Source organism: Chenopodium album, chromosome 10 (genome assembly GCF_948465745.1).
Source record: "Chenopodium album chromosome 10, dcCheAlbu1.1, whole genome shotgun sequence".
Lineage (NCBI taxonomy): Eukaryota > Viridiplantae > Streptophyta > Magnoliopsida > Caryophyllales > Amaranthaceae > Chenopodium > Chenopodium album.
The window spans coordinates 27,939,806-27,962,796 of record NC_137843.1 but is presented as its reverse complement, the minus strand read 5'-3'; the positions used below and the strand labels follow the sequence as shown (position 1 = coordinate 27,962,796).

At 34.9% G+C, this 22,991-nt stretch overlaps 2 protein-coding genes across 5 annotated transcripts; one reads left to right on the top strand and one right to left on the bottom strand.

Moving 5' to 3' along the window:
- Positions 1-9,292: 9,292 nt before the first annotated feature.
- Positions 9,293-15,967, top strand: LOC145563858 (nuclear ribonuclease Z-like). Of its 3 annotated transcripts, none has more exons than XM_081624271.1 (10): positions 9,293-9,526; positions 10,244-10,619; positions 11,276-11,438; positions 11,566-11,636; positions 11,753-11,848; positions 12,579-12,692; positions 13,575-13,643; positions 13,726-13,800; positions 14,600-14,762; positions 15,453-15,967. In XM_081624271.1, the coding sequence occupies exons 2-9, from the start codon at positions 10,386-10,388 to the stop codon at positions 14,672-14,674; spliced, it is 897 nt and encodes a 298-aa protein (XP_081480397.1). In that variant the 5' UTR covers positions 9,293-9,526; positions 10,244-10,385; the 3' UTR covers positions 14,675-14,762; positions 15,453-15,967. The 3 variants fall into 3 exon arrangements, with proteins under 3 accessions (XP_081480397.1, XP_081480396.1, XP_081480398.1); XM_081624270.1 differs by having other exon boundaries at positions 10,239-10,619; XM_081624272.1 differs by lacking the exon at positions 15,453-15,967 and having other exon boundaries at positions 9,296-9,526; positions 10,239-10,619; positions 14,562-14,728.
- A 974-nt stretch (positions 15,968-16,941) lies between these two features.
- LOC145563857 (uncharacterized) lies at positions 16,942-21,729 on the bottom strand. Of its 2 annotated transcripts, none has more exons than XM_081624267.1 (5): positions 21,348-21,729; positions 19,391-19,557; positions 18,965-19,268; positions 18,569-18,828; positions 16,942-17,575 (listed from the first exon to the last, which is right to left on the bottom strand). In XM_081624267.1, exons 1-5 carry the CDS (start codon positions 21,685-21,687, stop codon positions 17,201-17,203), a joined length of 1,446 nt encoding a protein of 481 aa, XP_081480393.1. In that variant the 5' UTR covers positions 21,688-21,729; the 3' UTR covers positions 16,942-17,200. The 2 variants fall into 2 exon arrangements, with proteins under 2 accessions (XP_081480393.1, XP_081480394.1); XM_081624268.1 differs by having other exon boundaries at positions 16,942-17,515.
- Positions 21,730-22,991: the final 1,262 nt, after the last annotated feature.

Here is a 22,991-nt window from a genome sequence, read left to right as displayed (position 1 = left end):
AGGTGTTTATTGCATATATTTTATCATCAAGACATAAACTAGTGATTACTATGTTTGAAGATATAAGAGAGGGTTTGATGGAGAGGATGAACAAAAAGAGGGACTTCATTCATAACAAAGACATTACCATCTGTCCTAGGATTCAGAAGAAGCTTGAGAAGGCCAAAATTGATGCAAGGGCCTGGGTTGCATACTGTACTGGGATGAGCATTTCTCCTATGGGGTCAGGTGAAAGGGAACTCAAACAAGATATGTGGTGAGCTTGCTTGAAAGTAGATGTAGCTGCAATGCTTAGCAGCTAAGTGGTGTTCCTTATCACCATGCAGGCATAACTATTTGGAAAGCTATGAAGCAACATGAGCACTATGTTTCCCACTGGTTCACCAAGGAAACTTACCTAAAGGCTTACCAATGCCCATTAGAGCCCCTGAATGGCCCAGATGAATGGCCTCAGATATCATAGGTACCAATCATACCACCTGTGCTGAAAAAAGTGAACCACAGACCAACCACTAAGAGAAGGCCTTCTGTGGGAGAAAATGAGGGCATCAGGTTGGGCAAAAAAGGTGTGGTTCACAAATACAACAATGATAAGCCGTCGTCGAGCCTGCCAAATCCTATCTTTGTCTCATTAACTAATAGCAAGGGTAAGAAAGGGTCGAACTCAAGAGAGGCGTTGAATCAATCACCGAGATACTACCGTTTAAATAAGTTAAATGAAGTCGAAATTGGTTTGGTTTTATGTAACTTCTACTAGTTTAATTCAACTAAAGCTAAGAGGAGATTAACAATATTTAGGGGATTCTAGGGCTTGGGTTATACCACTCAACTTCATCACAAATCACAATTAGCATGTAACAATCAAGGTAAATTAAGGGGATAATTTAGGGAAAGTCATCTAAAGCACCCAACTACTCTCTCAAGCTAGAGAGACTACTTGAATCATGAATACAACCTACTCTCGTGGTTACAAATCATAAAGCAAGTGTTAATGCATAATCACGATGACATAAATATTCCCTTAACTGGAAATTCCTATTCTCATGGCATTTCAAGTCAATTAAGCATAGGGGAGCTAACTCAAGTTCATCTCTCGATCCTTTGTTGAGAAAGCTTGGATAAATAGTCCTAACATTGGCCAAATGCAAGAACTAACAATAAAACCACTTAAGCCCAACTAATTAACACCCCCACAATTACCAAATTTGCACATGCAACAAGTAATTAGTGACTACATTGAGGGTTTTACCCAAACCCTAGAAAATTAGACTACTCACTATCTATGGAAGATAAAGCAATTAAAGATTTCAAGCAATTCATGAATAGATTCAAACTAAGGATTAAGCTAAATAACAATCTAAGCATACAAGAATTAAGCAAATAATTAACAATTAAAGCAAGTGAAATGGAAGAGAATAGTAAGAAATAATTACTAGAAGTTTCAAACTTTGAAAAACAATGGTGGAACTTGTCTTTTACAATGATTGAGATTGAAATTTCCAAGCTAATAATTAAAACTAACTAATGATTTGAGAGTTTTGATGTTCTAAGATTACAAACTAAGAGAAAAGCTCTAAAAACTTGGATGTTGTACAAATGAGCTCAAGGGGGTATTTATAAGACCCCCAAATAAAAAGGACGGAGAAAACAAGAGTCCGGCTCGTCTGCAGGTGTGCATGGACGTGCCACCTTGTGCACGACCGTGCAGAGCTTGAGAGTTGGAAACAATTTTGCTACTGATTTAGGATGGAAATTCAGCACGGTCGTGCCAAGTATGGCACGGACGTGCAGCCTCTTTTGCACGGACGTGCTAACTTAAGCACGACCGTGCATGCCTTGTTATGCAAAATCACGCTACACGGATGTGCTTAACTCTGCACGGCCGTGCATGCTCTAAAACTCTTGGGCAGAAACTTCTAGCTTTGCTGGAACACTCCTGCACGGACGTGCAAGATCTGGCACGGTCGTGTAGGGTCTGCTAGGCCCTTTTCTTCACCTTTTCATCGGTTTTGCTCCTTTGTCTTGGCTTCTTTCCATCATTTTCTTGCTTCTAACCTCGGTTTGTCATCCATGTGCTTCAATTGGTTGTCTTTGAACCTAAATCTCAACAAAAATACTAACAACCCGTGAAGCATAGGATACACAAAAATTGCATAATAATAGAATAAAAGCGAACCAAAACACCAATTTATCAAGTAAACAAGGTTTAAAGTCACCCTAAAATCATATTGAATAACAAGTTATCAAGCAACTATGGAGAAGCTGGGCATAAAAACACAACATGTATGAAGCCACTAAAGTAGCCTAACCAAAGGAGAACACAAACAGAAACATCAAAGTAGAATGTCCTAGCACAAACTCAGCAAAGTTAGACTGCACAAGGAAGTTCCTCAACACCAAGGCAGCATGTCCCAACATAAGAATCACAAGCTTATGTGGCTATGCATAACATGGGTATTTGTATTTACACCTATCCAAATGGATTTCGGAGACCGTTAGTGTAACACCCTAATAATTCTCCCTTTTCCAAACCACCTAATTTAAATAAAGTAAAGGAGAACCATTGACATGTTACCGCCACGTGTTAAAACGTTAAGGCTTTATCAAAGTATCGCAACGGAAAATCCAACTTAAATCTTGAAATAATATAATTTAGAAAACCAATAAGTCAAAGCTTACAAAGTAGAACCATAAAGGCCCTTATTAAAACCAAACCAATATTCAAAATCCCAAAACATAAATGAAATAGTAAAACATAATTAAATTCAACACAAAGAACGAATACTCTCAATCACACCAATCCCTTGATAATGCATATGCCAAGTCCCCGAACTTTACATCATCAAGCTAACATATGCAATACTGGTCCCCAATAATACAAGTGTAATAATTGGATCATCATAGGGTCACTGAAAGGCGAAGGCCATGACCAAAAGAAAACACACACAAAAGCACGCAATCAGCAAAGCTGGGTAAATAAACATGCTCAATTAATTAAAGTAAATAAACATACAACACGAATTCATTAATCAAGACTCCATACTTGAACAATTCAATTAACCCAACATACTTACTAACCAATTCCAAATACTTGACTCTTATATATTTAATTTAATTAATTTAATTTGGAGTAAGCAATAGATGAGGTTGTCCAATCCACCAAATCATTTTGGTCCCAAAAGACCATTTAAAATAAAAGTTTAGCGCGATGCAAGAATGGGCGTGACTTCATTCTCACAAAGTTAGTCTAGGATCCCATCTAACTTTCATTATAAAATAAAAATGTAAATACCAAAAGAGAAAAGGACATGTTGATCAAACAAGACTCGGAAAGCCACAGGCTACCCCCGTGTACCCCAACCCATAATTGTCAATACTCTAGAAGTGCACGCTTTCTAGAGTTTTATTGATCATCCATGTTTCACTTTACGTGATTACAATTTTAATTAAAAGTCGACTCATTCAAGTAGACCATACATAACAATCATACATCAGTTCACTTTTAATCTTATTTAGGACAATGGTGATCACATCACAAATTGATCTTTAATTCCATTAAACTTCCAAAATATCCAAAATTGTTGAACATAGTCAACCCACTTAGCCATTTCGGCTTAATCCACCTTTACTCAACATACTAACAAGTCATGCTTGAGTAATAAATAAAATGTTAATAACCTTGTGGAATAATTAATAAATTCATTCCACTTAAACCATTCAATTCCAATCCTTCAATAATCCAAATGTGGTTAACAAACCAATCCAATAAAAATATGCTTGTTTCAACATTCCATACAAACAATTAATCCAATATAATTCAACATACTTGCATTCATAATTCCATACAAACGTAATCAATTCCACAAAAATATGTCTCATAACATAAGCACATGAATTAATTTAAATGTATAACCAAACAATTTCCATCCAATTGTTCTATAAACGTGAAACTAAATTCCTTCCTTTTGGTACCTAAACATGATACTACTTAGAACGAAGTAGACATGTACGTACCTCGTATAAACAATCCTTTGTGCCACTTTTAATCACTTAAAAGTCTCCTAGGGAATAATCACTTCCTAGAAAACAACCAACACTTATAAATTAATACTTAAACAAATTTCCAGCAATATAAATTTGATTAAAACTCCTTAAAACTTCCTTTAAAACATGTTTTTATGCTTAATTCATCAATAGAAATACAATAGGAACAAAAGCCCCAATTTAATTACTCATTAGAACCCTAAAATCCCAATTTAAATAAATTAAAACCCTAGGTTTATAATTGATAAAATCTGAAAATTAAAACATGATTATAAATCTGAAACTATAATCTTTATACCTTCAAAATATAATTTTGATACTAAAAACATAAACTTTATACTATAAAATCAAAACTCAAAAAATTAAAACTAAATCCAAAATCAATACATTAAAATTGTATAAAGTTGATGAAACAAGGGAGGAAGAAGGGAAGGAAGGCCAGCCATGGTGGCCGGGCTGGTGGTCGACTGACCGGAGGTCGCCGGCGACAGGTGGTGCGCCGGAATTCAAGGCGGCAATGAGTTTTACTCACGTAAAGAGCAAAAGAAAGAAAAAAAAAGAAAAAGGAAATAAAGGAAAAAGAAAAGAAAAAAAAATAAAGGAGAAAGAAAATAAGACTAACCTTTTGTGTGGGGAAAATTTTGGGGATGTATGGGGTATTTATAGGAGAGAGAGTTGTAGGGTAAGTAGGAATATTGGGCCTCATAAAAATAATGGGCCAATTAAGGAATAAAAATGGACTAAGCTTTGTTTATATGGGCATAAATTATAGAATGATGGTTCATAAAAATTTCTTTGTAAAAAAATCGTTTATCAACCCAAAAATAATTTGAAATTTTTGAGATTAAATTCCGAAAAAATACAAATAAATATTATAAATAAAATAAAATTTCATTTATAAAATATTTAAAAATACGGGGGATTACAGTTAGGGGTATGTATAAGTCATATAAGGTTAAAATTTTGCTTCTTATTCAGTCAATTAAATTAATTCAGTACATATTCAATGCAGCAGCAAATACAAGCTAAAAGGAAAACCCCTTAATTTTGCAGCAATTACTTCAACTAAAACAATTACAAGACTGTGAAGTTACACCCCACACACTCAATCCAACGACAATACTAATTAGCAAAATGATTACAAGGCTTTGATATTGAATCTTCTTCTTCAAATTGAGCATATCCTGTTCTGTTTTCATTTTGCTATTAATCATCACTGCCCCATTCACTCCTCAATTTTATTGGATGAGGCATGTTAACCCATTCAAAATAATTGCATCCATTGAAGCATTTGTAATTCTCACATATCTTGAACCTCATGAATGGATGTTTGGTTGTTCTTGAAACTCTATGCAGCACTCTTTTGTTACAGTGGCAGAAGTCCATAATCCTAACTTGACTTTGCTCTTTGCAGGTCTTCAACACAGAAAGGAACAAGCTAGGCTGCTTTTTCTGAAATTCTTACTCTGGATTTTTTTTAGGGAAATCTTGCTCTGAATTTTGGCATACTGTTATGGTTTTTTTTTTTTTTTTTTTTTTTTTTTTTTTTTTTTTTTTTTTTTGGTTTGCAAGTATATTTTTATGGCTTTTTTTGCTGTTGTTAACTCGTTTTAATAGACTCCAACGGCTAGGTTTTTTTTTTTTAAAAAAAACAGATTACTTTAATTAATGCATTTTTTATTAAATTTTATTAATAGTATTTTATTACTTGTAGTTAATGGTGAGTTAGAGGTGAGTTAGTTGGCCATATTTTGGGTTAGAGTACCCAAAGAGTGAAAAAAATAAATGGAGTACCCAAACAGTGAAAAATGTAAGAATTGAGGGTCTGGTTGTGATGCTAACTTAATTAAATATAAATAAATGTTACAAAAGTTCTAGTATAAAATAATAAATACCTTTTGTCCCTCTATTTCATAATAATCGGGGCTTTGAATTTTGCACTATTCACATGCTTACTTTGAGTATACTTTTTATTAATATATATATATATATATATATATATATTATATATATATATATATATATATATATATAGCATTTATTGTCATGTAAAATATATTAGATTAGTTTTTATGTACATTTTCATTAGATCAAGCTTTTATACTTCTTAATAGCATCCCTACCTTATAAAAAGTGGGAGAATACTCTTATGAATAGTGTGAAGACTATTATACCCTTAAAAAAGTTAATTGACATATTTACCCCCAATTAAAATTAATTTTGATGCATTTAAGTATTTAACCTTTCGTATTTTTGTCCTCTATTTCTTTTGTTTATCTTCCTTCTTATCATTCCACCGAAAAGGCCAAAACTCCTTATTTCTCAATTTCCTCTTTTCTCATGAACTCCTTTTCTGGTTGTTGAAAATTACTGCTAACATGTCAGTTTCCATTCTAGCTAGTACCCCCGGTCACCACCCACCGCCGCGATAATTCTATAAGGATGATGACCCTGCTGGTTATTTTTTTATACTAAAGGAAATGTAAAGTTTGTGCAATCTATTTGTTTATGTTATACGAAGAGGTGAATAAGCATGCTATTCGGAGACGCCCGTATCCGGTTAGAGTTGGGGACAGCTCAAGATTGGTGGAGTTGACGGATGAATGCAATAATGGTACCTTCGTAGTGGTGGAGTGTAATTGCTTGGATACCATTAAAATGATAAAAGAAAAATAAAAAATAAAAAAAAAAGAGTAATACTTTTGATGTAATCTCTTTTAGTTGTGTTTATAGGGGAGTCAAACAAAGCAACTCTTTTGATGAGTCTTCTACGGAATGTAGCAGTTATGTCTCACATATGAGGTACTATAGTCTTATGCTTTTGATTAAGAGGCTATTTGAAGATGTATTTTGCTTTAGTTACTATGTCATTGTCTCGATTTTTATCCTAGGAAAAGCGTATAGTTTATGTTTATAGGAAAGAGTTAAGATGTACTCATACATCATCAGTTAAATACTCGTAGCTCATAAATGCTATCTCCTCCATTATATGGTCCAAAGACTATCTAATTGCAGGGAAATATACTAATTCACATAGCCTTTGTGCCAGGGTGTTCAACGAGGGTTTTGTCCTCTCCATAACACTCCTATTGTAGTTATAGAATGATGCAATAGCTTTGATTGCCTTTTTATATAGTAATACGTACATTGGCGAGTTATAATATATATGATCATTTTCAAAATAAATAATCATAACACAAAACATGTTTCTACAATTAAATAAATTAAGATATAATCTCTTATTGATCGACCTAAGACAAGTATAATTCAACAGCAACTCAAAGTACGTAAACTTTGAGGTTCAAATTTATAACTCCCCTACGATAGCTAGCTGTATCGCACGCGTAGGCTTCCCTAGTATAGCTAAAATTATTAAGGGTCAAAGTTAAGCATTGATACATGTGCCGGTGACAGTGTTGCGATTATTATGTAACAGATAGAGTATATACTAAAAAAAATTAATTTATTAAGGGTATATAAATACGAGGTGTTACAAGGTTGGGTCGAGCCTTAACATTATATCTTGTGTCCAAACCTGCAAAAAAAGTAGTAGGATAGTCAAGCCAAAGCGAGCTTTTTGGGTCGGATTCGAGTTTTTAACTAAAATTGCGTTTTTAGGCATGCCCCACCCGCCCTATTTTCAAGTCACATTAGGCGCAATTTTTTAGCTGGTCCCGAGTCCAGCCAATTCTGACTGGTCCCTCATTTTGAAAATGAACATTTAATATAATACTGTAAAAATGAACATTTTCTTGTTATAGGATATTTATTCTTACAATATTAAAGTTCATTTTCATATACTATCAGTTGTTCATTCTTATAATATTAATGTTCACAATTTGGCAAAATGTTCATTCTTAATGTTCACAATTTGGCAAAATGTTCATTCTTAATGTTCACAATTTGGCAAAATGTTCATTCTCGTAATATCAAATGTACATTATCAATGTTCACAATTTGGCAAAATATTCATTCTTGTAATATCAAATGTTCATTCTTATACTATCAGATGTTCATTCTTATAATATCAGATGTTCATTCTTATATTATGAATGTTTACAATTTTCATACTATCAGATGTAATTAATTAACCAAAGTTGAAAATGTAGATAAAATCAACCAAAATTGCAACAAATTTTGGTAAAATTCCTCCATAATAATCAAATAAAATTGCTACAAATAGTCTAGCTTGTAATCAAACAATTATACTACTAGTACAAAGAAAATTGCAAAATTACCGTTTTTCCGAGGTCGTTTTTTATATTCTTTAGATGTTGCTCTACTTTCATCTCGAATATCCATGTTTATGCATGTCATTTTGATCTTTAAGCTTTTGTAGTTTGATAGATTATGGTGGTTTTGAGAGGATATAGAGAGAAAAAATTTTGGTGAGAGAGAGAAAGTGTGTATGACAGTTTTTGAGAATGGAAAATGGTTTTTTTCCCTCTTTTAATAGAGATAGTTATATATGATTTAACAACATGTGTTTGACTGACGTCACGTGTTGATGTTGAAATAATTAAACAGTGTCGTTTATAGTGAGGGTCTATATAGATATAGCTTGTCTCGAGACTAGCTATTAATAACTGCAGATTAGGCCAGGCTAGTGTGGCGGACCGTAGTTGATCACCTCTATCGCTCTATGGGAAATGTAGTAAAACAAATGAATGATTGTGAGGAAATTCGGGAGAAAAAAGAGGAAGAAATTAAGCAACTTTCTCATTGTTCAAAGTCAATTTTAAGAAGCTGACCAAGATCGCAGGGGAAATTTCGTCAAATCAACAGTTGAGGGTAATTTTGGGAGTACGCTATTCCTTTGAGCAGTAGCACATTAACTCATACCCTGGTTTTTGAAGGGTTGAGAAAATATAGAGGTGATCAAGTTGAGCCCGACCCATTGGCTCGACGTGATTTTGGGCGGGCTTTGGACAACTTTTTTCGGCACGAAATCAGTTCGCGCCCGGCCCGGCCCGATTTTTGAAAAATTTTGGATGGGCTTGGAAAATCAATTTTATGTGATTTTTGTTGTTGTTTTTTTTTTTTTTTTTTTCCGACCCGAAAACCCGCTTGGCCTGTCTAGTTTGGTGTGTTTGGGAACACATATTACGGCCTAAAGTTTGGCCCGACCCGGCCCGGCCCGATAAATGCCCATTTTTTTTTATTATTGCCTCGGCACGCCCATTGATCACCTCTAAGAAAAACAAGATGTTGGTGCGCAACTCAGTTGTAATAGGTTATTGGAGATCAGCGGTTCGATCGCTCAAAGCTTCAATTGTATTTTTAAGACATTCACTCATTTCAAATTACAGGGTTAATAAACTTACTACTCCCAATTTCTTATTTTGCCCCACACTCCGAACTCAACGCGCCGCCCACGACACCGAACTGCAGTGTGCGACCGCCGCCTCCGGCAGTCCTGCTGCCTGCTGCATAGACGCATACTCGCCCACTCACCTGAGCCCGAGCTGCCCGGCAGCACATTGTGAGTTCAATTTACTAGTTTTTAATCTAATTGATAATTGCTAATTTGAAATATAATTGAATTATTGATTGCAGACTTAGATTCTTGCTTGTTGGGTTTTTTTAATTGATGATTGATACTCCGTAGTTTTTAATTCATTTGTGTATATTGGGATTTTTGTTTTGTGTGTAATATTGATTTTTTTTTTATTTTATTTTTTATTTTTTGTTATAATTGATAGTTTTGAACTTATGTTGGTCAATTTGATGTTCGTAATTTGATTTCCTGTGAATGATTAGACTAGTATAATTATGGTGGTTATGAATGCTCTAGTGTCTTTTTATTTATTTATTTTTTTCCGGAAATTTTGTTCTTGATAAAATTTGAGATTTATTAAAAAAATAATTGAAATTTGTGTTGAGAATTCAATTTTATGGTGGAGGTTACAATTAATAGCTTTTTATATTGAATTTTCATTGCCAATTTGCTTTTCTCGAGCTTCACACCTAATTGATACTTTTCGTTTTGATTCTGTGTTAAAAATTGAAACTTTGATGAAAAATGTGTTGGTAATTTAGGTTAGGGTCACAATTTGATTATTTTGCTGAAGATAGCTGCAGTTTTGGTTATATATTCAGTTTTATATGGTTGCAATATTTGTAAGGCTACTTTTCAATTTTGATACACTTTGTCTTCTCCCAACAACATTATTGACATTCTGTTCTTTTTCAAGTCCAGTACCCAATCTGCAACATTGATTAAAGTTCAGTACCCAAATTTTATCTTCACTCTTTTCTACGGTGGCGGAAGAAGTAGAGGAAGGGAGGAGATAGAGAGAGCCTTGGAACGGCGGTAAAGAAGGTGTTGAATAGTATCAAATATGTCAATGGAGCCGAAGAATGACGAGTCGAACTCGGAAGCGTACTCTGCAACAAAGAAGAAGAAAAGAGGAATAAATATACAAGGCTATCAAATTGAGGGTTTATCAATTGCTGGCCAAGAAACATGCGTTATCTTCCCTTCTCTCAACCTCGCTTTCGATATCGGAAGGTGCCCTCAACGTGCCATTTCTCAAGACTTCCTTTTTATCTCCCATGGTCATATGGACCACATTGTATGTCTTCTCTTCTGCTCTCTATATAATCTTTATTTTGTTGTATTTCATGGGTTTTTTCTTGTGTTTGAATTTTTTTGATCTTTGGTTAATTTTTGTCGACTTTTATTTCTTGAGTTTTAGGCTTTTAGCCATAATCTTGATTTGGTTTTTTATACGAGTTTCAATGAAATTCTTGAGTTGAGTAACAGTGATGTGGAGATTTTTTATAAAATGTTTACTGAATTACTGTGCTCTGTTTTAAGAATGTATATTACTCCCTTCCCCATCCCTCGGTCGTTCGAGTAATTGTATAACAAATGGAACAGATTGTCTCTTCAATCATCAGTTGATAAGTAAACAAAGTAATAGATAGTTTCTTTTGCTGATACTGAATTCTGAAAATGATTGTTTTCTCTTTTAAATTTTTTTTTTTTTTTTTTTTTTTTTTTTTGCTATATGCTCTTTTTTTTTTTTTTTTGCTATATGCTCTTTTTTTTTTTTTTTTTTTTTTTTTTTTTTTTTGTGTGTGTGTGTGTGTGTGTGTGTGTGTGTTTTTTTCTTTTTTTTTTTGACACAGCCAAATGCTCTTTCAAGTAGACCTACTATGGAGTATTTTTGAGCTGTGTCCATCTCCTAAATACTAAATGTACTGTGTAATGTGATATGTATATCAGGGAGGATTACCGATGTATGTTGCTACTCGTGGATTGTTCTCTATGAAACCTCCTACAATTTTTGTGCCTAAAGCTATAAAAGAGGATGTGGAAAGGCTTTTTGATGTACACAGAGCAATGGACCAATCTGAGCTGAAGAATAATTTAGTTGGTCTAGATGTGGGTAATGTTCGTATTAGATCCATATTTTCATTGTATATAACTACCTCCAAGCTTGTTCTCTTCAATGATCATGCTAACTGTTTCTACTAAATTACTCTGCTTTCACTTTTTATTTTTATGATTTTCAGGAGAAGAATTCTATATTAGGAGGGATCTTAAAGTTAAAGCATTTAAGACATATCATATCATTCCCAGTCAGGTACGAAGTACTCCCTTTTTAGTTATATCCCCTTTTATCACCTCATCTGTGCGGGTCAAAGATATCCTCGAGCTATTAACCAAGTATAATTTGTTCATTTATATGATATGGTGCAGGGATACGTAGTTTATTCAGTTAAGCACAAGCTTAAGCAGGATTTGATTGGTCTTCCTGGAAAAGAGATCAAGGCTTTGAAGGATAAAGGTGTGGAGGTATGTTTGGTAGTTGTGTTATCAAAGTGACAATTGTTGCATATATGATGATAGGGTAGACTGTTATTCAAAAAGTTAGTTTGTTCATTTATGAGACAGTAAGTTACCTGTTCTCGATTCATATCTGTAATTAGTTGGAATATATGATAGGAAGAGAATTTTGGACTATGTAACGAATAAATGATACTTTGTATCTGTTTTGGAATTGTTTCCTTACTTTAGATGTATCCATCTATTGAGTTCCATGCAACCATTCAGTCATATGTCCAGATGGATGTAGTTAGTGATTGACAGACAAACATAATATCATTCTGAATTATAAATTTAATTTAATTGACTGCTTACTTTCTTGTGGTCCTCTTTTTTCTGTAGTTGGTACTTGGTATCTTAAGGTTCAGTTAGAGCATTAATTTAGCTGGAATCGTTTTTCTTAGTCCTTCCTAATTTGATAAATTGTACACATTTTGTCACAGCTGCAGTTGAAGGTACATATTTGACGCCTTCTTGTGATGTGTTGTGCCTTTCAAAGTCTTAGGAGTAGACTCTTCTTGCTTCTTGTATCCCCCCTCCACCTTCCCCCCATTACCAACCCTGTAGAGCTAGTATAGTTTCAAAACACTAGCTATGCAAATGCATAAGTGGACAGCAACTTAGCATACTTCTTTCTTATGCATTTGATTCTGCTGCCTTCTGCATATTTCTGTCTGATGGATTGGTTCTAAATTGGCAGATTACCACAACAACTACATCACCTGAGATAGCATTTACTGGAGACACAACAGCTGACTTCATTGTTGATCCAGCTAATGTTGATGTGCTGAGGGCAAAGATTCTTGTGATGGAGGTAACTCACTTCATGAGCGCTTGATTTTTCAGATTTATTTATTGACTATTACTTGTTCGATCAATGATGTTTCCTGATAATTTTAATTTATTTGAGCTTCTGCCTTCTTCTTTGTTTGTGTTCTGGTTGTTCAATCTGCAAAACGGATGTATATGATGTTTGTGTTGATGATTTGTGATGTAAGATCCATGTGACCTGCTTTTTAAACCCTCTCTTGCGTTATCATGCTCTTCTTACAAGTTTTACGGGGAGAAGGAATACTTTCAGTCTTAAAACTCTCGGATAAACACTTATGAATGGGTATTAGGGAAATTCGCATATTTAGCAAGGGTTCTCGAGTTTTCTCTGTTTGTTGTCCTTTGTTGAAGAGTTTTAGCAGGGGAACACTAGTTGGAACTTGAAATTGAATGGTTATGGAAATGGCACAACCTCTTCTTTTTTTAGTACTATTTTAAAACCAAAAAATTCCCTTCCTCCCAACAAATGTTTTTGTGTTTAGAGAGTGTTGAGTTTGGAATATTGTTCTGTGAGTTTGCTAGATGTGCATAGCATAAGCTCATTAATAGTGCTGAATTTTGCTCACCACAACATCAATGTTAATTTTAGAAGTAGCCTCTGTTTTTGGGTCTAGAGCTGTAATCATCTTATCCTTCCTCAATACACAAAGCCCCAAACACATTATCGGCATTATGGCAGGGACTTCAGTGGGTTGTAGACCTTGCGGTACTTGTATGTCTAAGATTGCTGGAATTCTCTATCAAGTACTGTTTCGCTCTCAATTTACTCTCTCAACTGGTAGCTTCTTAGGAGAAAAATAGCTGTGTTTTTCCTTGAGATTCAGATGATTAATAGGCATGTTCTGTCTTTTATGTTGTCATGCAGTGCACCTTCTTAGACAAAGCAGTTGACGTGGTGCATGCAAGAGATTATGGACATACACATCTGGATGAGGTTTCTTTTTTATCCTTTTGTATCTGATGTTTGTACAATGATGCTGCATTTTCTTATAGATGTTTGTTTAACCATCATGCAGGTTGTAAAGTATGCTGATAAGTTTCAGAATAAGGCAATTCTTCTGATCCACTTTTCTGCAAGATACTTCGTAGAGGTAAGAGATTTAAATATCCAGCCTTGTTTCTTCTTTCTAGTGGCTGTGGAATTGTTTATTCTTTGATTTATTGTTTGTGCATATGAATGTATATTCACTGGAATAAGTGCATGGCAGATAGGAGATGACTTGGATATTTGGATCTTTTGCTTCCTTTTGTCAATTCTTCTTTGTTCACAAATGTGGTTTTCATCCTTGTCCACTTAGGGCTTGTTTACATTTACTTACTTTCAGTTCAGTTCAGTTCAGTTCAGCTCCAATCAGTTCAGTTCAGTTCTTAATTTCCCTCTCTCATAAAATATTCATTTCAGCTCACCTCACCTCAGTTCAGTTCAGCTCCAATTAGTTCAGTTCAGCTCCAATCAGTTCTGTTCTGCTCTGCTCCAATATGTAGATATGTAAAGGGCAGATCTTGATGCCTCCAAATATGTAGATAAGGAGGGAGAAAATATTTGGATCTTCACTTGGGAGCAAAAATTAACTAGTTGTCAAAAAAAAAAAAAAAAAAAAAAACTCAGCCTGATTTTGATTTGTGTTCTCTCTTGTTGAATGTTACAGGAACTCAGTTTCGCCTTTGCTTAGCCATTTATTTTAAATTTCATTTGCTCCATTATTAAAGTGATTCTTAATTCTGTACCTATAATTGCAAAGTAAACTTTAGCTGGGTTACATCTTCTGACCCCTTAAATCGAGTTCTACTGCTGCGTAACTGTTCTGCCAATATTGTTTACTCTCACTTACTGTAATTATTGTCTATTTAGATGCCAAAATCCAGCTATTAATTATGCAGCTTTGGCAGGAAATTGAAGAAGCCATTTTGAGATTGCCATCTGCTTTTGCTGGCCGGATCTTTGCACTCACTGAAGGGATTTGATGATTGGTGTTATAATGAGGGCTTTCAGCCACATCCATCTCTCCTGTACAGAAGTCGAGTTGTTTTTGTGTATTAAATTATTGAACTGGTTAGTTTCTTCTTTATTTTCTCCCCCTTTTCCCTCACAAGAAATATTAGCATTTTTACATATGACATGTGCAATCACCCTAGTAGCTGTCAAACATGAATATGTTTATTACTGATTATTAAGTTTCACAGTGAACCATGAATTCAATTTTGATATCACTTTATATCTGATTTTCAGCCTAGTATTGTATAAACTTAGTAAAGTGTAACTATTAGCTTTATGTAAATCTAGTTTTAAATAGAATGAAATTAATCTCAGAAAGCTAAGGTATCATGCCTGCTCTTGGTTGGTAAAGAAACAAAATACTCCTTATTCAACTGGTGTCTGGTTTATATCATCTAGTTAAGGAACTTAGCCTATTTCTACCGTTTGATTAGTATTTAATTTTGTTTTTAGTTTCATTTAACTAAGACCGACCCTTTAACTAGTAACTAAGACTGAAGTGTCCTAGGTTGCTAAAAGTGTCGAATATTTGTCTAACCAATACAATGATGTTGAACAAACCTTATCGGTTATAATGCCTTAACTCTGAATACCTCTCTACTAGCATTGGAGTTACTGTTAAACTAAACTTTAAAAGGCCAAGTCTTGTATTACTCGTAAAGTCTTAAATTTCCTTTCTTCTTATGTAAAGGGTGACATTTCTTTGGCAGTTGTCAATGTACTCACATTCGACTATTGTGATATCAGATAACAACACTACTGGCAGGATGGATCTTTCGTGAGATGCATTCTTCTTTGGTTTTGGGAGGTGGGTCTCGGGCTTTCCTGGCTGTCTGCTTTGCAAGCTGAGCTCTAAGCTTGTTTTTGGGCTTTCATTTGGCCCAACGGCGAGAGTTTTGTAAATTTGCTATCAATACTGACTGCTCTTCCTTACCTGCTTTTCTTGGGGGTTCTTGCTCGGTTGATATGTCTGCTTTCTGGTTGTCTCGGGAAATTTGAGCTGCTATCCAGGACCTTTCCGCCTGCTTTATTCGCAAGGTGCCTCGTGCTTGGGTTTCATCTGCTCATTGGCTAGCTCTTGGTGCTTGGCGTAGTTAGTTTCTTTATTTTGTTCGTTCTGTTTTTGTTTGTTAGCTCTTTTTTTTTTTTTTTTTTTTTGGGTAAAAAACTATTGTGGTATGACCTACTAAGACTTGCTTCATATCCGCAAAAGTTTGCAGGCGAACAACTCGAAAACTACATTTAATATATATATATATATATATATATTGGTAAATTGTTCCATATATCCTTCAGGTTTTAAAAAATGCATTGTGTACCCTTGCAAAGTTTTGAATGAAATATGTACCTTGACAAATAATAAATATGTACTAACACCTAGGATGTCAATGGGACGGGCGGATGTTGGTCTTCCCATCCCCATTCCCACCTAACAATTTTATCCCCATCCCCACGGCGGATCCAAAATTCATCCCCATCCCTGTCCCGACGAGTACAAGTCTAAAACCATTCTCGCCCCACCCCCCACTTGGATATCCACCCTCACCTAATCCCCACCCAAGACCCACCTAATCTCCGTCTCTTAAATACACAATCCAACATAATTAATATGGATTACAATAATAAAAAAAAAAACATTCTTAATATTACACACGTTTTGTTTACAATATAAGTGTAGTACAAAATATTATAATTAATATTTTATTTCACGTAATTATTTTATAAAATAGTATAAACGTATATAATTTTGGTTTAAAAAATATATAGATGTGGGTATGAGGTGGGGATGGGACGGGTACGAAGTGGGGCGGGGCAGGGATAGGGTGGGTACAACTTAAAATCCACCCCCGCCTCATCACCCATGACGGGTATGGTTTTTATCTCTATCCCCGCCCCCCCACCCGCCAAACCAAGACCCACCCTTGCCTCAGTAGGGGGTGGGGCGGGTCTCCTACTTGACCCGCCCCACTGACATCCCTACTAATACCCTTACACCATTTCCGATAGTTTAATGTTCAAAAGTGCAAAACTGCAACATTTCCACTTCTTGCTTGCTTTGCTAATCATTTAGTTCTTTGAAAAAAGTGATGTAAACAAACTAAGTTTTGTTTTGGGCACTAACATAGTTTAAAAGGAGTAACAAAAAATTCAAGCGGTAATCTTATCCAACTCCCTCAATATGTCATCATCATAAGCAGAACAACAAACATAAAACAATAGCTTTGAAAAATTAATATGATGAGGTAAAAATGACTAGCAATGGATAAATATAGCATATAAATAATTGTGTTATCACTTATCAGTGAGTCCATACAAAACAAAAGGAAAAAGAATAGTCAACAACCTACATATTAAGCATGGTGATCAATCCAAATAAGCTACACCAAATACAATGCAGCTTTGCTTCACAACAGACTTCCTTGCAAAGCCTAATGGGCTAATGGTGAAGTGAAGATCAATCCTTGACATAAAGTTCTGGTAGGTTGTAGCAATGGTTAGGCAGCAGCAGTTGATTCCTTGGCTAGTAAAAGCTTGACCCGTTTCGACATCTCCCTCATTACATTCACAATCATGTACTTCTTTTCCAATCTGAATTGGATAGCCAGCTCTGAGAAGGTAGAGACACCCTGTTTTAGTAAGGCCTCATCCTCCGCCATTTGTGTGGGAAAATTTTTCAGTGATAACACACACAACCCAATTATAGTTCGAAGAGCAGCCAATTCATTTTGGATTCCGAGAGGAGCTTCAGCAGACAACAACTGAAGGGTACTCAAATCATGCTCACGTACTTTTTCCACATCACTTGCATGCTGTACACGTAAAGAAGCCAAGAGTCGACCATCAACCAAATCTGGCCCACCCAATGTTACCTTTCAAGAGATGGGACAGCAAAAGCTTTAAATACCATAGTAATAGCTCTAGCAATAAGAAATTATCTTAGATTTATGGAAGTTATAGAAAACAACCTAAAATTATAGACGCAACACTTTCTGAACTCTTAAGTACCATTAATTTCACTAAAGATCTGACTATCTTCTCTTGCGAAACAATACTTTCAATCATAGAATGATTAAATTTGACCTTTAGTATCACTAATATGTCAATACAAATAGTGTGGGCTGATGGCTATTACAATTGGCATTCAATTTAGAGTAATATAAAATTCAACAATCAGTTTAAAGGTTCATACTAGAATATTTCTTTAGATTAGGGAACAATTAAAAGGGGAAAAAAGCCACAAAAGTACTCAGTATGGGGTCTCTGCCAATTTACTTCCTACTTTCTATTTTGGGGTTTCCCTCTTATCTATTTCCTACTTATAATTTACATTATAATGGTCTTACTGTCCTCACTGTTTGGGTGGCACCAAATACACGTTCCCCTAAGGCCCTCACCAACCCATGATTTCCTCTCTTCGAAAGTGAGGAGCTAAACTCACTCACTCTTCACTCCTACTTCCTCTATTCTCTTATAATCGCATTGTTTTTGCACTGTTTATACACCCAGCTCAATCTATATTTACTATACTAATACTTTAACAACGCTAATTCGTAAAAGATATTAGTCCCTATGCAGATTTCCATAATATCAATTTTTATACAGTTAACTAGTATTACATTATTAATGATATTAATGGTCATAGCAGTGCATGATCAAGTGTGAAAGTCAAAACATGACAACCAAAAGAGAATGCAGGAAGTACATTCTTAGAACAGTGCACCCAGAACAAAGTTGAAAGCAGTTCAAAATACAGAGGGAGTAGTTCAAAAATCATATAAAGTACATATTGTCAAGGGTCTACCAAAATAACCAGGCATACTATGAACATTAAAGCCAATCAGGTAAACAGGAAAAGAACAAACCTTAGATAGAGCCCTCTTATCATCTAGTTCTAAAGCCGACAAGATTTCAGATTGCCATGAAGCTGGTGAAGAGAAATTTGGGGAGTAGAGACCAATGGCAGCACTAGAAGCCTCTAAAAGATATGGCTCATATCGGAGCTCAATAGAGTCATAAGGATTTGCAGCTATCACAAATCCATAGTCCAAGAGGAAAATGTCATTGTTCATACAACCATAATTGAGTTCCAAAGGAGCATCCTTCTGTACATGCTTTTCTGCCACTACCTGCATCAGTCAAGTAATTCACACAGATAAGACCAACTTCCAGCATTTTTAGTATCTGTTAAATCAAGTTACAATAGAAAAGAAAAAAGATGAAAAAATAGTTCTGAACTGTGTTAATTGAGCGGTAGTAACTTGCCTTAACCAGCATCTTAGTATTTTCAGCACCTTTATCCTGAATAATTTTAGCATTTGGACTAAAGCTGTGATTGCACATGTCAATTAGAGGCAACATCATAGGGACAGATTTGTGGATCCCATCAGAAAGTTTATCTCCATGCAAGCAAAATGCTCTCGATGAAACAGCTGCCATTGCCCATCCCAGGGCAGATGCATCAACATCTTGACCCCCAAATGGATGATCCCCAGGTTTCACGTTAGCAATAGCCCCTTTGACTTGCTTCCCAAAGTCAAAAAGAAATCGGCATCTCTTGTTTACCTGTTACAGCAAAAGAAATGAAGAAAGCAATTGTAAATTTCAGAAGGATCCAGTTGACAAGAATAAATAGTAATTTTTCTGCATCCCATGGCATAGATTTCACTTACAACCAATAACAATACCTGAGTTATTAGAGGAACAAATTCCAAATTTTGTATATCTTCTTTGTTGAAGAAGATTGGAACACTGTATGTCTCAGGAAGATTGCTGATGTATGGCCACCAAAAAGACCCAGTTTTTGCTCTTTCTTGAAGAAGCTTCAGACCCAACCTCATAGCCCAAAGCTCCTCTGCCAAATGCTCCAGTGTCCAATTTACTCATTTTCAAAATTCAGTACAGCCTAATTTCAGAAAATAGTTACTACCTAATGCAGTTTGCAGTTTAAAGGAAATCCTAGAAAATTTACAGTCAGCTATAGGGGACTAAGCGGAGCGTAAAGGGTTTTCTATGAGATGGGAAATAAAAACTATTAGCCCCACAAGAGGTTTGTGAATAAGTGATTGTCGGATCCACTGTTTCCTGGGAACAAACAAAAAAGAGCTTGTCCAACAAGTTGAAAAGCAGAAAGTGAAGCAAATGCAAACACTGAAGTCAGTGCCTTGGCTGAAAACAAGCAAATCCGGAAAGATTGCAAAAGGATGAAACTTGAGAAAGAAGCCAAAAAATGTGAGCATTGTGGCATGAAAGGGCATTTGAAGGAAGAATGTTTCAAGTTACAAATGTGTCCAGAAGCATGCCTATGACTGTGAAAAGGAAAAATGTTATGTTTGATAAGAAAGTGGGCAGGTTAAATGTAAAGATATACTCCCTTAGTCTAGAATTAGTCTTAAAATTGCTAGTTCATTATTTAAAAGACTATTAATTCCCAATGAAATGTTTCACCAAAGTACATCCAACAATAGTTGGCGAATCTTCCATTCACCAACAGATTTCACCTCATGAAGACTTGTACATGCCACGTAACAACAACAGCTTATAATACGCTAATAACAAACAAATATGTCATACTTACTCTGTTTATTTTTAGTTGCAGTTTTCAACTTCTATGTTATTCACACATAGTTTTGATTATCTTTGATAATTAAACTTAAATATAGTCACGTGGGATCTTGTTAGATTTGTTTCAATGTATACTTTGAAAATATCAACTCTATATAATTTTACTTATGGTAGTAAAAGTTATCAATGATTGAAGCTATACACTGGCAAGCATGAAAGTAGAAATGCTGCAACTTAAAATAAACTGAGGGAGCATAACTCAACAACTCCAAACTCCGCCATAACATTTCCATTATTTTGATCTTCCCTACAAATTATTATTATGATTGCATAACCCAACTGGGACTACTCTCCGTAAAACCAGCATATCGATTTACAGTATATGCATATCAAGTTTCAATTACTGGTTCCTGTTTTAGTTTGCTAGCTAGTTGGTTTCCAATAAACAGAACAGCCTACACCAATTGACTAGTATACTTGCAAATTATACAACATTGTTATTTCCACACATCACTGGCTCTTCTCAAAATATAGCACAGTCAAGCGTGAATTCGTGAAAATAACAACGTTGCAACTAAAAATAACCACATATAATGTCAGGATTGGCCTTGACAACATTTCCAGTATACTGATCTTCCAAACAAGAAAATTGTTATGATTGCTTATCTCAATTGCGACTAGCCTTATTAACAACACGTATCGATTTGGATATATCTGTATATGTATATCTAATTATCTACTTTCAGTTCCTTGTTTGTATTTCGATATTTTAGCTAGTTAGTTCCAAACTTCCAATCCGACGAACATACTCCAATAGTAAATGAGAAATCCAAGTTTTACCAATTCCACATTTCCACACATCACTTGTTCATCTCAAATTATAGAAAATTAAACTTGCAAAAAATAGAACATTGTCGTTTCCCACATCACTTGTTCATCTCAGATTATAGCAAAGTCAAGCCAAAAATTAAAACCCTTATAAACCAAAAAACAGCAAAACATCTGAAAACAACCACTTATCACAACAAAATGTGCATAACATTAGAACCAACAAAAATCGCGGAAAATAAGATAAAATACCAGGAATTTGGCGAGCCAACTCAGTCAAAATAGGCGAAGAAGCAGACCCATCAATGGAATCATCAAATTTCAAGGGTAAATGAGGAGGAAGAGCAATAAGATCAGACCCTTTAGGAATTTCATGGGAAGCAACAAGAGCAAGGCCATAAGAAGGAACTTGAGCAATGTTGATAGATTCATGGACAAACCCACCTTCCTTTCGAACCCATTTGAGGAGGTCAGGTGGGTGCGGCACCAGACGAGATGGATTCGAAGAAGCACAAGTGAATGGACGAATGTAGGTGCGAGAGAAGGTTGAACTTGAAAGTGCTCCCACTTCTCTGCTGCTGGTTCTCCACATTTTTTTCTACACAAGCTTGCAATGTTGCTTTTGGATGGGTAGACCGGTAGATACTAGATAGATATATCGGCACCGTAGACCCAGCAAAACTAACTCGGTCGTACTCGAATATCTAAACTGAAACACCTATTCATCGATGTACGTCTTAGTGTAGAGAGTATCAATACGCAACAAGTTTGGCCTAATGATAAAAGATTGAGGCCCTGTTTGGTAATTAGCTACTAGTTGCTTCATATAATTGATTGAATTAGCTGATATGACTAGTTGGATTATATTAGATGGTTTGACTAGCTGGTTGTAAATAATTGATTGTGTATAAGTGTTTCATAAATAGCTATTAATTGTTAGTTGTTTTAGTATATTTAATAGCCAAAAGCTAATTGTTCAATAAGCTCATTTCAAAAAGCTCTTATAATGAGATGTTTGTAAAGGAGCTTTTTGAACCCCCAAAACTCTTTTAATAAGCTATTTACCAAACACCTATATTAACTTTTTAAAATCCTTTCATTAAAAAAAAAAAAAAAAAAAAAAACCTTTTAAAATAGTCAAATCTCTAATAGGGCAAAATAAGCTAAAATCTCTCCAAAAATCTCTTTACTAAACAAGGCCGAAGTCTTTTGAACTTTAGGTTGGAGTTCAATCCCCACTAGGAGCACTCTACCATAAAAAAATTAATTAATAAAAAAAGCGATTTATATGTTACTATTCTAAATAAGTAGTTATTGTATGAGCGTACTACATATTTGTTTTGATAACTTACACAAACAATTTTTTTAGAGAAGGTATTGCGTGCGTACGAACGCACGAATTGTTTGGTGTAGGATGCTTGACTGATATATTTTATTTGTTGGCTGATATGTTTCATGTGTTGGCTGATACGATTTTTATGTTGGCTAATATATTCCTTTTGCTGGTTGAAATGTTTTTTTTTTTTTTTTTTAATTTTTTTTTTGAATGATATCAGACATCATTTGGCTTACATGTTTCTTTAGTTGGCTGATATATTTATTTTGTTGGATGATATGTATATTTTAATTGTTGGCTTATATGTTTTATTTTGTTGGTTGATATGTTTATTTTGTTGGCTTACCTGTTGCTTTTGTTTGTTGATTTCATCTATTTGTTGGTTAATATGCTTTATTTGTTGGCTGATATGTTCCTTCTGTTGACTTATTTGTACCTTTTGTTTACTGATTTTATCCTTTTGTTGGTTGATATGCTTCTTTTGTTGGATGATATGTTCCGTCCCTTGGCTGATAAGTACCTTCTGTTTGCTGATATTTTACTCTTGTTGGCTGATATGC